Raw genomic sequence first — 17171 nt, 5'->3', positions numbered from 1 at the left:
ATTAAGATCAACCTTTCAGTGCTGTGTTGCACATTTTTGTTGCATCTGTGGGATTCTTTTACCTGGGTCTTATATTTGGTGACATGAGAAAAAAATCATTCCCTTTGTGGATTCTTTTGACCAGTTCATAAATCTGTTTGTAGAGTTATTGTTGGCATCAGGTTCTAGATAAATTAGAACAGTAGAATTCATTGAAACGTCTAGACTAAGACCCAAACCCAGAACTGCAGTGGGTCCTAGTAATTAATTTAGCTGGAGCTTCTGATCCTTGCCATGTGTGAGATAAGGAGGAGGGATGAAGCTTTTGCCTGGGAAAGATCAGGGTAGAATTCATGCACAGGAGATGGGGGTGTAGGTGTACAGGGCAGCCAGACTTAGCAGATGGGAAAAAGTCTTGTAACATTTAATGCTTCTTTGACTGTTTCTAAACTAGGTGTCAATTCACAACAGGCTTCAAACGTACCAGCACAACTCCGCCCTGGAGCCAGAGAATGGAACGCAGCACAGCATGCATCTTAACCAGCAGGAGCAGCAGCAGCAGCAGCAGCAGCAGCAGCAGGTGCTCCAGACTGCAATGGTGCCATCGCAGCCTACCCCGGAGACACTTGTACAGTGCCAGCAGATTGTCAAAGTCATTGTCCTGGACAAGCCGAATCTCGCTCATGCCATGCCGGCCCTCAATCAGACTCTGACCCGCTATATGTCTGATTCCTGCAGCTCCACCCCCCTCCACAGCCTGAGCAGTGGGCTTCCAGGAACCCCTGTGAAAACTGCTCACCAGCCACCCCTTCCACCTCCACCACCACCCTACAACCACCCGCACCAGTACTGTCCCCCTAGCTCCCTGCTGAGCAGGCGTAGGTATTCCAGTGGCTCTCGCAGCTTGGTGTAGTCACTTCAGACATCCCTTGCCACTTGCACAGACTTACCTATCTTGACACTTGCACAGAATTAGCTACTTGACACCTTTACAGGCCCTTTCTACCTAATCTTATGTCCATGGAAAAGTCTAGTTTGTGAAAATATATATTTTTTAGAAAAACAAAAATAATTATTTTCCCTTTTCCCATCCTACCGATGTTTCTAAATGTAGAAAAATATTTATAGTACCAGCTGGACCAAGAGCTCACCCACAGTTTTGTCACCTACTCCCTACCTCCTGCATCGTAGTTTTCCACCTTGTTGATTGAAGAAATTGAGAGCTCCCTGTTGTATTATGTGGCTTATGTTTCGGATTGAGAAAATATTGCTATTTTTTTCACCCGTCTCTCTCCCAATCCTTGCCATCTTACAATGTTGCAGGCCTCTGAGGAAACAGACTGCATGTCTTCTGCACTGACTTGGTGGTGCTGGTGGTAGTGGGTGGGGGGTGGGAGGGGCAGATGGTTTGGAGGAGCTGCTGCCTGGAGCTGAGGACTTGTGAAACTCTTGACGCTTGACTCATTGCCTTGGAATTCTTCAGTGCCAGCAATTGGTTTATGGATACGGATTTCACCAGCTTTAGTATAGCTTTATATCATTTAACCATAAAAAAAATGTTTATGCTAAGGAAATATTGTAGTAAGATAACTTTGCTGCTCACCAGCAGACCTCATCACATGTAAATATGTGTCTGGTACAGTATGAAGCATGCTTACCAAAGAAAATGCTAAGCAGCCCTGGGGGGAGGGGGGGGAGAGAGTGGTCAAATCTTTCGGCAAGGTTGTTTATTTCTCCTGAGATTATACTGAGCTAGCATAGTTGGACACCCAAAGACCTCACATAATAATACATCCTTATGCAGCGCACACACAAAAAATACACATGAATGTAGCAGGCAGAATAACCTTCACCCAGAGGCAACCCACACTCCCATGGTCAAACCACAGGCATAACATGCAAACTGGAGATTAATAAGCACATTCACATGTTCACCATTTAACTTGACCCTTTTTTTTAAATTGTGGCATCAAGATGTTTCTATTCTATTTGGAATGTACTCCCTCTCCTTGAGGGCTGGCGGCACGTTTTCACACACATAGAATTTATATGCTGTTTGATACCAAGTCTAACCGGTTGGGATCAATTTGAGCCAAATGTTGCTTTAACCTTTTGTTGCTTGTTGGGGGCCTCAGAAGGCACTGTCTTGTCACTACTGACTTCAGATTGAAAACAGCCTGGCTCAAGAAAACACTTCCTAGCCATCAGACCTTTGGTGGATTTTCCTACAGAAAAATGCTAAATACATTTTCCTCTGGCCCCCATCACCACTACGTTTCTCTTTCTCTTTTCCCCTTTGCCTAGGGTTACTTCCTTTTTCCATCCCTCCTCTTTTCCCTCTCTCCCACACAGCTCTTCTATCAGAAACATCAAAAGATGACAAAAGAAAGTACAGGAAAGAGTTAAAGAATGCAATCTGTATGGGGCATTCCCATGAATCATAAAACAAATTTAAAGTTCAGAAATTTTGCGTTACTGTGAGATTTTGCTGTATTTTTAGAAATATTCTCCATGGAAGAGAAGATTCAATGTAATTAGCTCAAAGGTATTGGTCTTTTAAGAGGCCTGGCTTTAGAATAATTAAGTAGGATATAAAAATAAGTCAACCAACATTAAAAGATTTTCCTGACTCAGAGTTTATAAGTTTTTATTAATAATAATAATAATAATAATAATGATAATATGATAACAGAAGTGAAGGCTAAAGTGATTTGACTCTCATAACTTGGGTGAGATGCTTAAAATGCTTCTCCTAAAATAATCTTTACAGGTTGTGCATTTATTTAATTTTACAGTTTTGGATTCTGTTAAAAGTTAAATGTGTTGTAACGGGGCCAGAATTTTCAAGAAAAATTTGGGGGATTCATCCAGAGCCAGTGTTTGGGTAGGGCAAGCTGGTCAGTTGCCCAGGGCGCTGTGAGCTAGGGGGTATCACCAACATCACCCGTCCCGTGGCAGTGTGGCAACTGTGAATCCCATCCCACCGTGGCCAGAGAAAGTCCCAGCATGCCCGTGGAAAATCCCATCCCACCATGACCTTAGAGAGGCCGGGGGAGGGGTGCCATCAGTTGTGGGGAGGGGGGTATGTTTCATCCAGGATGCCATAAGATCATAAGAAATTGCCATGCTGGGTCAGACCAAGGGTCCATCAAGCCCAGCATCCTGTTTCCAACAGAGGCCAAAACCAGGCCACAAGAACCTGGCAATTACCCAAACACTAAGAAGATCCCATGCTACTGATGCAATTAATAGCAGTGGCTATTCCCTAAGTAAAATTGATTAATAGCCATTAATGGACTTCTCCTCCAAGAACTTATCCAAACCTTTTTTGAACCCAGCTACACTAACTGCACTAAACACATCCTCTGGCAACAAATTCCAGAACTTTATTGTGCGTTGAGTGAAAAAGAATTTTCTCCGATTAGTCTTAAATATGCTACTTGCTAACTTCATGGAATGCCCCCTAGTCCTTCTGTTATTCGAAAGTGTAAATAACCGAGTCACATCTACTCATTCAAGACCTCTCATGATCTTAAAGACCTCTATCATATCCCCCCTCAGCCGTCTCTTCTCCAAGCTGAACAGCTCTAATCTCTTCAGCCTTTCCTCATAGGGGAGCTGTTCCATCCCCGTTATCATTTTGGTTGCCCTTCTCTGTACCTTCTCCATCACAACTATATCTTTTTTGAGATGCGGCGACCAGAATTGTACACAGTATTCAAGGTGTGGTCTCACCATGGAGCGATATAGAGGCATTATGACATTTTCCGTTCTATTAACCATTCCCTTCCTAATAATTCCTAACATTCTATTTGCTTTTTTGACTGCTGCAACACACTGAGCCGATGATTTGAAAGTATTATCCACTATGATGCCTAGATCTTTTTCCTGGGTGGTAGCTCCTAATATGGAACCTAACATCGTGTAACTACAGCAAGGGTTATTTTTCCCTATGTGCAACACCTTGCACTTGTCCACATGTGCCCTAGAGCTGGCCCTGGATCCATTTCCTTGGGTGTGATCGTTCCATTTCAGACTAAACTAAAGAACTAGAACAGGGCTTCCCCAAGTATGAATCGGAACTCCAAACGGAGTCACAATACCTTTAACTTGGGTCAAAAATGCCTCAAATGGGAGCACTCTTCAGGAGCCCAGCAGCATTAATAGTGAAATGCAGGTGGGGGCCTGTGAACCAGCACACACGCAACAGGCCCTACAGGGTCCTGCCCTCGCATGAGTTTCTATAGTAACAGAAAACCCTGCAGGAGGAGGGATTGGGCCACTACAGGGGCCTGTGAACTCGCCCTCCACTGCCTTTCATTGCTAATGTTGCTGCCAGGCTTGGAATCAGTCATGGGGGAAGGACATGGCTGAATGTGCACAGGTCTGCAGAGATTGCCGCTGCTCCTGTCCTCACCCATCAGTGAACCTAGCCACAAGAAAAATGGTCCTCTAGCTGTTAACCATCTTTAGCCCTGAACCCAAAAGAAAATGTTGCTGTTGACCCTGGCCAAAGGGCTGCTTGGAGAAGGGGTTGTTTGAAGGGAGGGATCAGATGGAGAGGTGAGAGAAGGGGAATGTCTGGAGGATGTAAGACAGGAGCTGTCAGGGTGAGGGGGATCAACTGAGGGGATGTGAGAGAAGGATTGGAGGGGGAGGGGGGAGGTTGGCAGGTGAAAGAGAGGAGATGGGGTGAGAGTGAGAGAATGGGCAATGAGAGTGACTGGATCAATTAGGAGTGGGGCAGATTTTCAAAGGGGTACGCGCGTACCCCCCGAAAACCTGCCCCAAGCTCCCCCTGTGCGTGCCGAGCCTATGTTGCATAGGCTGCCGACTCATGCAAAGCCCTGGGGCGCGCGTAAGTCCTGGGGCTTTTCTGGGGGGGGCGTGTCGGGGGGCGTGTTGCAGCGGCGCTTCATCGGGGGCGTGTCGGTGGGCGTGTTACGGCCGGCGGTCATCGGGCGTTCCGGGGGTGTGGTTGCGGCCTCCAGACCAGCCCCTGGACCGGAGTATGGCACGCCGGCAGCCGGCCCGGTGTGCGCAAGTTATGCCTGCCTCGGGCAGGCGTAACTTTCGCGATAAAGGTAGGAGGGGGGGGGCGGGTTAGTTAGGGGAAGGGAGGGGAAGGTGCAGGGGGGTGGAAAGAAAGTTCCGCTTTCGGAGCGGCCTCGGAGGGAACGGAGGCAGGCTGCGCTGCTCGGTGCGGGCAGGCAGCCGATTTTGGGCAGCCTTGCGCACGCCGATCCCAGATTTTAAAAGATACGCGCAGCTACGCGCGTATCTATTAAAATCCGGCGTACGTTTGCTTGTGCCTGGTGCGCGAACAAAAGTACGCGCAGGCGTACTTTTATAAAATCTACCCCTCAGTGTGAGAAGATCAGCTGGGGAGGGATGTGAAAAAGGTTGGAGGGGTAGGAGAGTGGTGATGGGTTGGGGAGGTAAGGGAAACAGCTGGTCAAGAAATGAGATCTGCTGATGGGGTGGAGAGGTTAAAAGAAAGTATCAGCTGGAGGGAGTGAAGACTGAGAGAGGGGATCAGCTGGCATGCAGGGAGTGGGACAACACCTCTGCTGATTTGTTTTAGTCGCCCTCTGGCGACTAAAACAAATCACGTTAGCTAAAAGTTTGGGAAGCCCTAGACTAGACATTTTGCTCATTAAAAAGTGAAGCTGGAAACTAAAAGCTAGGGGATGGCAGTTTTGAGAAACTGGGCATTTGAGCCTTGCCCAGCATTTATAGTAATAAACAAAAGAGTAGGGATTGTAGCATGTACAGTTGTTTTAACCACATTTATTGGCAAACTGTCATTACACCGGCTAATAAACTTTATAGTTTTTGGCTAGGATGGAGAAGGCCTCTTTTTAGCTAATGTAGACTACTAGATAGAAATATTCAGGCCATAAATGAATACATATTGTGAAACCACACTTTCTGGACAAGCAATGTATAATGCTGTTCATCATTTTATATAGAAATGCAGCAGAATTCATAGACCATTCCAAACATGAACCACTATTTTGGAATTTCATGAGCAGAAAGAAACACTTTGTAACAGGGCACCCCAAATATATCCCTTAATCATTCTGGCAACCATATCAGGGAACACAAAAAATAAGAACATAACGTATCTTCACTATAACAGAAGCAAATATTGGTATTTTGCTTTTTTTTTTTTTTTTTTTTTTTTTAAATGAGAGAAGGCAACCCCCTTCCCTCTTAGGTATGATTCTTTAACAATGGACAGGGCAAAACTTCAAAGCATTGTAAAAGTGGCATGAGGGTGCCATTATGCTTACAGTGCTGATTCAGCATCATTGCATAATGAACTGTGTATATGCAGATAGAGGAAATACATTCTATTAACCACTGGGTTGGTGTTACAGAAGAGTGCATATGAATGCAAAGAGCAACATTGTTCAAAGAAAATAATTATTGCAGTCACACCATTGGGAGACAATAGAAGTAACTTGTTACTCCAAAACTGTCTCATCATTCTGATGTGTGTCATTACATTCAAAGGACTGAAACTTTAAGTAGAGTGTGATATGTGTCGTTACTTTTAACAGGACTATTGTGGTTGGTCTTCCTCTCAGACGTGGCAGCTCTTTTGCTTCACCTCTTCTAAGGTGGGGGGAGTTTTCCTTTCACTCCAAAATGTTAAATTAAAATCAAAGTAACTCTTCGCAGTTAGGTGGTTTGTGCCCCTCTTGTACAATAATCCTGAGGACCCTAATACATGCACTTCCAAATGATTAATGGCCTTCACTGGAATCCTCATAGTCTCTACAGCCACATACAACTTTTCTTCAGCACAAGCAGTTCTTCACGTCAGGTTTGATATCTGATGAAAATGTCCTTTTTTTTCTTTATTGGTATGTCCAGCTCTGTTAAATTAATGTTTGGAAATCAAAAGAACTAGAGATGCTGCAAGCCAAAATAAAAATAAAACCTCTAAGAATATTTATAAGCATTTATTTCTGGATATATTTTTACACATTTTCTATTAAAATTGTGCATCTGTAAATAATCCCAGTGGAGTGACACTTCAGTGCTGCATTTGCACTGATATCTCTTTGGCTACTCTCTTTTGAGCCATGTTGACTATTAGCTACTGACACTTTTTAAAGGCCATCTCAGTTCTTTTTTTATTTTTTATTTTTTAAATATTTCATGTGTACCTCAAAATTCTATTAAAACAATAACTCATGCTTAAAGCATAGTATGAATTCTGATACATTTCTCTATAAAATGATGCTGAAATATTTATTTATTTATTCACTCATTTATCTATTTACTTATTTAGATGTTTTATATACCGTTGTTCCAAAAGAACATCACAAAGTTTACAGTTACAGTATTCATATTTATGGTCACCGTCATATACTTTGTGTTTCCATTCAACTACTAATTCAACACCACAGTCAACTTCTACTTCAAATAGTAGATCCTCATTATACAGGAGTTTGTACAAATTTGGTAATGCGTATATGACTAGTATTGGCATATGGCTATGGTTTCATATATTTTTTTATCGGGGTTTTGGCATCCCAAGGTCCATTTTTCTCCATATTGTTTCTTGACTGAAAGCTCACAGGGGAATGGGATCTACATCCTGGACTGAGGAGAGAAGGGGGGTGCCACAGGAAGTATTCTCTGAGTGCTGGAAATGTGATGCCAGAAAAACCCTGAGACCTTTGGTCACGTTGTTTCTGGTCCCTCCTTGACAGTCACATCTGAGGCAAAAGCTTCAAGAGATATCTAGTTCAACTCCATTGATGGGCTTCCCTCCACACGTTGTCTCTGCGAAAAGGACATAATATTAGTGAACTGTGAATTCTGAACATTATCTAGCACCTGTTTCCTGCACAAAGAAGAAGAGACATAGTTCAAACCAGTGTGTCCATATGGGGCAAGAATCCAAATGTCTAACATTTTGTAACAAAATAGAGCTCTGGAAATTATATCAAGATAAATCACTTGTGCAATACTGTTTTCTTTTACCTCTTATTGTTCCCATGCACATGTACAGACGTCCTGTCCATACAGATACACACATGCTTGTGTTGAGCATCCAGCCATACCTACATTACTATACAGTGGGATCCTTTTGTAATGAGAATGCTGATCACAAATGACAGGATGTCAGTGTTTGAAAATTTTATGGTGCAATACACACGCAGTCCATTCTCTTGCAAGACTGGGAAAGTACTCCACAGGGTGCACAAAATCTCAAAAGATGTTTTTTATATTGTATTTGTGAGTGTGTGTGTGTGTGTGTTTTGGGTATGTCTGCTCAGTTCTCACTGCTTTCTCTCCCACCCCCTTATCTCTCAATCCTCAATCTTTTCTGGATTCCCCAAAACTGATTTACCCCTCCCTTAGTGCCCCTCCCAGCAAACCTCAACCACTCCCCTAAGTGCCCTCCCCTACTACCAGCAATTCCCTTAGCTTCAGTCATCCTCCAGTCTTAATCCCTCCAGTCTCAATCACCCACCTCAACCTCATCAGCTCTCCAGCCTAGTCCAACCCATTACCACCCGCAGCCCCAGCAGATCCACAAGCCTTCATTGGTCTGTTTCTGTGCTTCTGTGTATGTGTTTTTGTGCATATGTGTATGGGAAGCTTTTTCCAAAATCTCAAAGAGAAACAAAACTGGGGCTTTGATCTGCTGCCTGGGCATTGGCAAGATTTTGTGACATCGTCTGGGAGGGAGGGTGACAGGCACTGTTTTTTTTATTATATAGGACTAATTGAAAAGGCCGTTCAAAAAGGATGGGCTGACGCAGCCTCCATACATGTGTTCAGTGGCCCAGATTATTCCCTTCTCTCCTGCCTGTCACTGCGGCCATTCCAACTGTCCTTCACCCAGCTTGAACTACTTTCCCCCACAGTGGTTTCACGGCCCTCACAGGCTGCCACCGTCTTTGGCTTCCCAGTAAACTAGTGGAAGGTGTGGCATGCCCCTGCTCCTTCAGCAGGCTGAGACAATTCCAGATCTGCAGGCCCCTCCCCCTGGCTTCCCAAGTGACACTGAAGTCTAGAGGAGCCAACTGCATGTCGTGTGCAGTGCTACATGCCAGCCATGCATGTGCACATGGGGTTGATGAAACAGAACATATATATATATATATATATATATATATATATATGTGTGTGTGTGTGTGTGTGTGTGTGTGTATAAATATAAATATGTATATATACATATGTATAGTAAATGGGATATTGATATATTGAATCCAATGAAACAGTGAACAATTCTGAAAACTCAGATTAATTGAAATGTGTTCTCACAGGGCAACAGAAGTTATTTTAAAGGAAACATCATTCTGCATTTCACTGGCTGTCCCAGTCTTATTTCAAAATTCATAATGATTGCAATTTTCTGTTACACAAAACAAAAAGGGATTTGGAAGTAATAGAAATAGCCATATGTCCAATACATTTTTCTCATGCTTTGTTTAAACATTAAAGAGACAAATTGTCTCACCTGACAATGATTTCTCCAATACAGCAAATTTCTGTTCTGGCACTCAGCACTGAGAGGACTGCACAGTACAATAATGCACAAATACCCAGAAGTAAACAGATGGTCACATGACTCGGTATCGCAGATGGAAAATGCCCTTATCCAATTAAACCAGAATGAAGGAAGAATGGACTTGCCAGCTGGAATTCTGTGAATCTGCTCCTAGTGCTCCAGTGTTCTGATCTGATGGCACTGGACCTGCATCTGTACCTTTGCAATTATTTACCTGGGGATCTGAACAGAAGTGGAAAGGAGCACTGTGCTTGGTTTAAGTTAATGGCAACGAAATAAGATAGAGTCTCCAGTCCTCCACAATGTGGCACTGCTAGGGGTGTCAATTAGGGATGTGAATCGTTTTAGGACGATTAAAATTATCGTCCGATAATTTTAATATCGTCTTAAACCGTTATGGAACACAATACAATACAGATTCTAACGATTTATCGTTATAAATCGTTAGAATCGTGAGCCGGCACACTAAAACCCCCTAAAACCCCCCCCCCACCCTTTAAATTAAATCCCCCACCCCCCCAAACCCCCCCCCCCCAAATAACTTAAATAACCTGCGGGTCCAGCGGCGGTCCGGAACGGCAGCGGTCCGGAACGGGCTCCTGCTCTGAATCTTGTCGTCTTCAGCCGGCGCCATTTTCCAAAATGGCGCCGAAAATGGCGGCGGCCATAGACGAAAAAGATTGGACGGCAGGAGGTCCTTCCGGACCCCCGCTGGACTTTTGGCAAGTCTCGTGGGGGTCAGGAGGCCCCCCACAAGCTGGCCAAAAGTTCCTGGAGGTCCAGCGGGGGTCAGGGAGCGATTTCCCGCCGCGAATCGTTTTCGTACGGAAAATGGCGCCGGCAGGAGATCGACTGCAGGAGGTCGTTCAGCGAGGGTTCCGGCGCCTCGCTGAACGACCTCCTGCAGTCGATCTCCTGCCGGCGCCATTTTCCGTACGAAAACGATTCGCGGCGGGAAATCGCTCCCTGACCCCCGCTGGACCTCCAGGAACTTTTGGCCAGCTTGTGGGGGCCTCCTGACCCCCACGAGACTTGCCAAAAGTCCAGCGGGGGTCCGGAAGGACCTCCTGCCGTCCAATCTTTTTCGTCTATGGCCGCCGCCATTTTCGGCGCCATTTTGGAAAATGGCGCCGGCTGAAGACGACAAGATTCAGAGCAGGAGCCCGTTCCGGACCGCTGCCGTTCCGGACCGCCGCTGGACCCGCAGGTTATTTAAGTTATTTGGTGGGGGATTTAATTTAAAGGGTCGGGGGTGGGTTTTAGGGGGTTTTAATGTGCCGGTTTTTCGATTTTTCGATTTTTCGATTTTTAACGATTTTTAACGATTTTTCACGATATTTTACCCCCCCAAACGGCAACAATACGATTCCCTCCCCCTCCCAGCCGAAATCGATCGTTAAGACGATCGAGGACACGATTCACATCCCTAGTGTCAATGTAGCTTGGCCTGTTGCATGCTTTAAAAGAATGCAGCAATAACTTTTCAGCAACAAGGGGGGGGGGGGGGGGGTTAAAGCTAGGAGATTCTCAGGGAATTGAAAAAAAGAAAATGCTGGAATTTCCTTTCCAAAGAGAAGCCTTCCTGATGTGTTGTTCCAGCAGTGAAACATTGTTTCTTGAGATATGGCGAAGCATCCCTTGAATAAGCTGTGGCTTCATCATGCCAACCTATGTTGGTCATCAAGAGAACAAGTTCTAAACCCATGTAAATGAGTAAAGCACTCTTTACCTACATAAAATTGACATTCTGAAAATTCACCTCCTTTCATGTGGCTAGAAGTATATGCTGTGTCCTGCACCGTGCCTGTCATTTGCCATATTATGAGGAGAGGTTCCCGGAGGCGTGCTGAGGTCAGGGATAAATAGCGCACATAGACTGCTACATGTGCTGTACTCATGAAATGAGTACCTGCACGAAAAAAAGCATCTGCAAGTATCCACGGCAAGTCTCAAAGTGAAAGCAAATGCATGTATGCTCCCTTTGAGAAGTGGTGCAAAGCCCGCAGGTAAAAAAAAAAAAAAAAATACCCAGGAATTAGGTCCTGATGTGGAAGGTTTGAAAATTACTCTGTAGGAAGGCAATTTTCAAAGTCCTATCCATGTTTTAAATAGCAATTTACCCTGGCAAATTGGTTTTCTGAAAACTGCTCTTCCACAACGCATGGACTTGTAGCCAGTTTGGAGAGAAATATTTTGGAGGGGGGCTGTATTTTGTGCAGAATCAGAAAATAGTGCATGTAGATTGCATTTCCAAATCTATGCAGGTTATTTACCATACAAAATCTACCCGCACAAAACAGCAGGTGCAGACAGTTTGAAAATTGGCCCCAATATGTGTATATTGTACACCATAAGCATTTGCACAATTAGTTAAGTTTCTTTCATTTTCTGCTATTCATTAAACATCGAAGCAAAATTCATGCTGTTATGCTTGGGGTGTATGTGGACCCTTGGCCCGAGGTGCGAGTTGATACAGCTTGTGGGGGGGAGCCCCACAGGTCTGCACCATCAGGAGGTGAGGTATAGGAGATATTGGGAAGCTCTGAGCACAGTAGTGGGGAGAACCCCAGAGACCAGGAGGTGACCCCCGTAGGGTAGCAGACTGTGGACAGTACTTGGAGTGAGAGCCTGAAGAGAGAGAGGCACCAGGCAGACCGCAGAGTGGTGGGCGCAGGAATAGCTGTGCAGGAGGTTTCTGGTGGGACGGCCCCAAGGGGCGGAACTGCGGCATAGTGGGCGTAGACAGGAGGGCGCAGGCCAGCCCACAAGGCAGGGAAGCCCGAGCCCGAACTCAGCAGCCCACGTAGACAGGTACCCGGAGATCGGAGAAGAGCCAGCTGAGCAGTAGAGAAGCAGGCCCGAGGAGTGGGACAGTTGGCAGTGGTAGTACACCCCGAAGCAGACCCCGTAGAGCGGGGGAGCTCAAGGTAGTCTCTAAAATGGTGAGCACGACCCAAGGAGCAGGAAAGCGCAGACAGTCTTGATGTGCACAGGTGCAACCCCAAGAAGCGGTGAAGGCCAGCCGAGAGACTCACTAGTTGCCGCAGTAGTTCCAAGGGAGACCCGAATGGTAGAGCTGGTAGCTGGATAGGGCCCAAGAGGCGCGGGGCCAGCCTGAGAAGCAGGGTAGGCCAGGGGAGCAAGTCCCTGTAGGAGCGCACACTGACCCCCAAAGAGCGGATGCTAGACAGGGTCCAAGCGGCAGGCAGGAAGCAGCATCTCAGGAACTAGAGGCAGGCATAGAGGACTTGTACGGAACTTGTTGCCAAGTCGGCTTGCTGGGGGAGAAGGTGGAGCTTAAGTACAGGAGTCCGATGACATCAAACGGGGATGCTCCCGAGGTTCCCATCGAAGCGGCTTCAAAGGCGGGGCCTGTGACGCGTGTGTCTAGGAAGGCCTAACATTAGAGTAGGAAGTAGCGGCGTCCATGCTCCCGCAAGGAGGCCCGAGGAAAGCGGCGGTGCAGGCAGGCCCATGCAGCGAGCAGGCCAAGGAGGGCAGGAGTGCAGAGCAAGCAGTGAGTACTTGTGGTCGCAGCCATCTGCGACCGACATGCATAACAGTACCCCTCCTCTTAAGACCCCTCCCCAGGGGTTTGGGTTTGTGAGGATGACTGGCATGGAACTGCTGAAGAAGATCCTTGTCTGGGATGTTAGCCATGGGTTCCCAGCTGTTCTCCTCAGGGCCAAGCCCTCCCATGACAGGAGGTATTCCCATTTCCTTCCATGCTTTTGGATATCCAAGACCTCCTGGACTGGGTACGTGACATCAGCTTCTGAAGACAGCGGAACAGGATCTGGTGGCTTCTTAGAGAATCCAGAGAGAATCAGAGGCTTGAGTAGAGAAACGTGAAAGGCATTGTGTATCTAGAGTGATGATGGTAGTTGTAACTGATAGGTGACAGATCCCAGGCGACGTACCACTGAAAAAGGTCCAATGTATCTTGGAGCAAAACGGGCAGAGGGCAACTTAAGGCGAATAAACTTGGTGCTGAGCCATATCTTATCTCCAGGTTGAAACTGGGGTGCAGCACAGTGATGGGCGTCAAAAGCCCTCTTTGATCTCTGAGCAGCCTTTTCCAGCAACTGTTGGGTGTTTTGCCACAGTTGATGTAACTCTTGAGCAGTAACCTGCACTGCCGGGGAGGCAACGGACAGTGGAAGTGGAAGCGGTGGCAAGGGTTGGTGTCCGTAGACCAGCTGGAAAGTTGATGAACCTGTGGAAGTGGAGACATGGGAATTCAGTGCGAACTCTGCCCAAGGCAGGAGGTTGGCCCAGTCATCTTGCCGCAGGTTCACGTATGCTCGCAGGAATTGCTTAAGGGTCCTGTTAGTCCTCTCGGTTTGGCCATTGGCTTGAGGATGGTACGCTGAGGTAAAATCCAAAGAAATATCAAATTTTTTGCAAAGACCTTTCCAAACGCGTGCAGTAAATTGGACCCCACAGTCAGAGAGAATGTGTCTGGGAAGGCCATGGAGCTGAAATATGTGCTTAAAGAATAGTTTGGCCAACTGAGGTGCCGTAGGGAGACGTGGTAGAGCCACAAAATGCACCATCTTAGAGAAGCGGGTGACAGTGACCCATTTGGTGTTATTTCCATTGGAGACCAGCAAATCCACAATAAAATCTGCGGCGATATGGGTCCAAAGTTTGCTGGGAGTGGGGAGCGGCTATAGAAGTCCCCAAGGTTTACCTGCCGGAGGCTTATGCTGAGCGCACGTGGGGTAGGACTCTACATACGCTTGAGTATTCTTATGCATGGTAGGCCACTAGTAGTAGTGTTGCAGAGTGGAGAGAGTCCTGGTCTGTCCGGGGTGTCCAGAGGTCAGTGAGTTGTGGGCCCATTGTAGAGCCTTGGGTCACAGTGGACGAGGAACCATGGTCTTACCCAGAGGAACTGGAAAGGTGGCTGACAGAAGAACCCTTGCGGGGTCAATGATATGTCGTGGAATATCTGGTAGGTTCTCAGTGATGAACGACTGAGAGATGGCATCAGCACGCCCATTCCTATCCCCAGAGCGGTAGCAGAAGATAACGTTGAACCTTGTAAAGAAGAGGGACCAGCGGGCCTGGCGGCTGTTTAAGCGCTGAGCCTGGTATGGATACTGGAGATTCTTATGGTCTGTATATACTGTAATCCGACTTAGAACGCCTTAGGTACCTACTCCTCGGGGGCCTTGTTACGTTCTGGCTATCCGCTCCTTGGAGGGCCTTCTTGCCTGGAGAATCCATCTATCCTTGTTTGAGGCCCTGCCTGTTCAGTGGGTAGTGGCCTGCAGCGCAGGGAACATTGAAGGGGTTCCTCACTTTGAGATTGTACGGTAGTAGGCTGCAGCATGGGGTACACCACAGTCTTTAGGGATCTACCGATCTGCTTTAAATCACTATAAAAAAGCAACCAGAGGAGCGAGAAAAGAGTTTTTAAAGAAAAAAATTGAGAAATGTCTTCATAATCCTAGGATACTGTTCTCAATTGTAAAAAATTTGACCAAAAACCAATCTGAAAAAGATACTGTATTGCCATAAGATAAATGCAATGAGATAGCTTTATTCTTCAAAAACAAAATAGACTTATTAAACTCTAACATTAAGCTAAAGCCTAATCAAGAAATTAAGATGGCCATCAAAATAGGAATAAACTGGAGTAGTTTTGAATTCACAAATTGAAATTGAATCTCTTATTAAAATTGAAATTGAATCTCTTATTAAAAAATTAAACCAAGGAAAGCATCCAATTGATGCCATTCCGGTTACTACTCTTAAGACCATTGCTGATACAATTGCATCCTCCATTGCTAGAATAGTTAATTTATCTTTAAAAGAAGGTATCTTTCCTGACATTTTGAAAAATGCAATAATCAAACCCATTCTCAAAAAACCCAATCTGGACGACACTCAATTAAGTAATTTTAGACCTATTTTAAATTTATCTTTTATCACAAAACTTTTAGAAAACGTTATCCAAAAACAGCTTGATAATGTTTTAGAGCAGTGGTTCTCAACCTTTTTTCTGTCAGGACACACCTGACAGATGGTTCTCACATGTGTGACACACTGACCCATGATCGTCACAGGGCTAGATGTAAATGTACAGTTTGCATCCACGGGAACCCCCCTGATCCACAATAATGGATGTAAAGCAGAATTATGACATTCCCCATTCAACTCACTCTACAAAAAAGATATTCTGGTTCTGGTGTCATCTCAGTAACAGCAACTCAAACTCCTTCTACTTTCAGGCTCAATAGCCCTACTTATGAAAAGACAGCAGTTTACCACCAATGCATGTCCTCTTGAGAAAACGCAACAAATAAGACTGATAAAACACTTACATGCTAGTAAAATATCTCTGTAACAGACACAGAACTGACCTAACATACTCCCAGGATCTGTAGTAGTGCACATAAACTAATCCACACACAGTTACACCTGTATTATGGAATACACTCAAACAGGAGCAACCCTATCTATGAAAAGGCAACACTACAAATATTAAATCAGGCCCTAAAAACCAATACACCTCTTATTAGGAAAACAGAACTAGCAAGCAGCTGTAGATCCCCACACAGAAATAATTGTAAAACTATACTAATAAGCAGAATAAATGTTTCACAACAACTATGAACAGAATAACATCCAACAATTAAAAACTCATAAAAACTATTAAAAATTCTCCAAACACCAATAAAATATTTAAAAAAAAGCAGACACATCACATAATATTAAATAATTAAAATGGCAGTCAATCAAGAAAAATAAACTTAAAAAGCCACCTTTACTTACCCCCTCCAGCAGCTCTCCTACTCCTCTTCCATGCAGGCTGTAGCACACACCAGAAGCAGCAGTAGTGGCTAAGCTCTATACTCATGGTCCTCTTCCTTAGGGCCCATGTCTCTCACACACACACACACACCATACCAGTCATGCCCCCATGACCAGTTTCTGTCTCTCACACACCAATCATCTCCCAGTCTTTGACAAACACACCAGTCACCTTCCTGAACAGTTTCTCTCATGCCATACACACACACACACAGGCTTCCCACTCCCGTGTTCCACTTACATATATGGGCTTCTCACTCTCATAATCACTTTCTCTTTCTCACATACACTCACCAGTCTCTCACTCCCATGCTTGTTCTCTCCACATGCACAGGCTTCTCATTCCCATAATCACTTTCTTTCTCTCACACATACACACACACCAGTCACCTGATCTCTCTCATGCATACACACACACAGGCTTCCCACTCCCATGTTCTCTTTCAGATATACAGGCTTCTCACTCCCATGCTGTATCTCACACACTCCCAGCTTTCTCACTCCCATGCTCACTCTTCACATGCACAGGCTTCTTATTCCCATAATCACTTTCTTTCTCTCTCTCACATACACACAAACACACACCAGTCACCTGATCTCTCTCATGCATATACACACACACATAGGCTTCCCACTCTCATGTCCTCTTTCAGATATACAGGCTTCTCACTCCCATGCTGTGTCTCACACACACACACAGGTTTCTCACTCCCATGCCCACTCTTCACCTGCACAGGCTTCTCATTCCCATAATCACTTTCTCTCTCTCTCTCTCACACACCCGTCACCTGATCTCTCTCATGCATACACACACACACAGGCTTCCCACTTC

General features: G+C 45.4%; 1 protein-coding gene and 1 long non-coding RNA gene across 2 annotated transcripts in view; one reads left to right on the top strand and one right to left on the bottom strand.

The window, feature by feature from the left end:
* Nucleotides 1-1334, top strand: part of IQSEC3 (IQ motif and Sec7 domain 3) — a 540197-nt gene extending 538863 nt beyond the window's left edge. The window contains exon 17 of the mRNA XM_029597483.1: nucleotides 434-1334. Coding sequence (XP_029453343.1) covers nucleotides 434-892 — 459 coding nt within the window. The 3' untranslated portion in view covers nucleotides 893-1334. The remainder of the gene's footprint in view (nucleotides 1-433) is intronic.
* Nucleotides 1335-5763: 4429 nt separating this feature from the next.
* Nucleotides 5764-17171, bottom strand: part of LOC115090606 — a 77634-nt gene continuing 66226 nt past the window's right edge. The window contains exon 5 of the long non-coding RNA XR_003856428.1: nucleotides 5764-7779. This is a non-coding gene — a long non-coding RNA (uncharacterized LOC115090606). The remainder of the gene's footprint in view (nucleotides 7780-17171) is intronic.

Source organism: Rhinatrema bivittatum, chromosome 4 (genome assembly GCF_901001135.1).
Source record: "Rhinatrema bivittatum chromosome 4, aRhiBiv1.1, whole genome shotgun sequence".
NCBI lineage: Eukaryota > Metazoa > Chordata > Amphibia > Gymnophiona > Rhinatrematidae > Rhinatrema > Rhinatrema bivittatum.
This window is presented reverse-complemented; position numbering and strand designations above follow the sequence as displayed.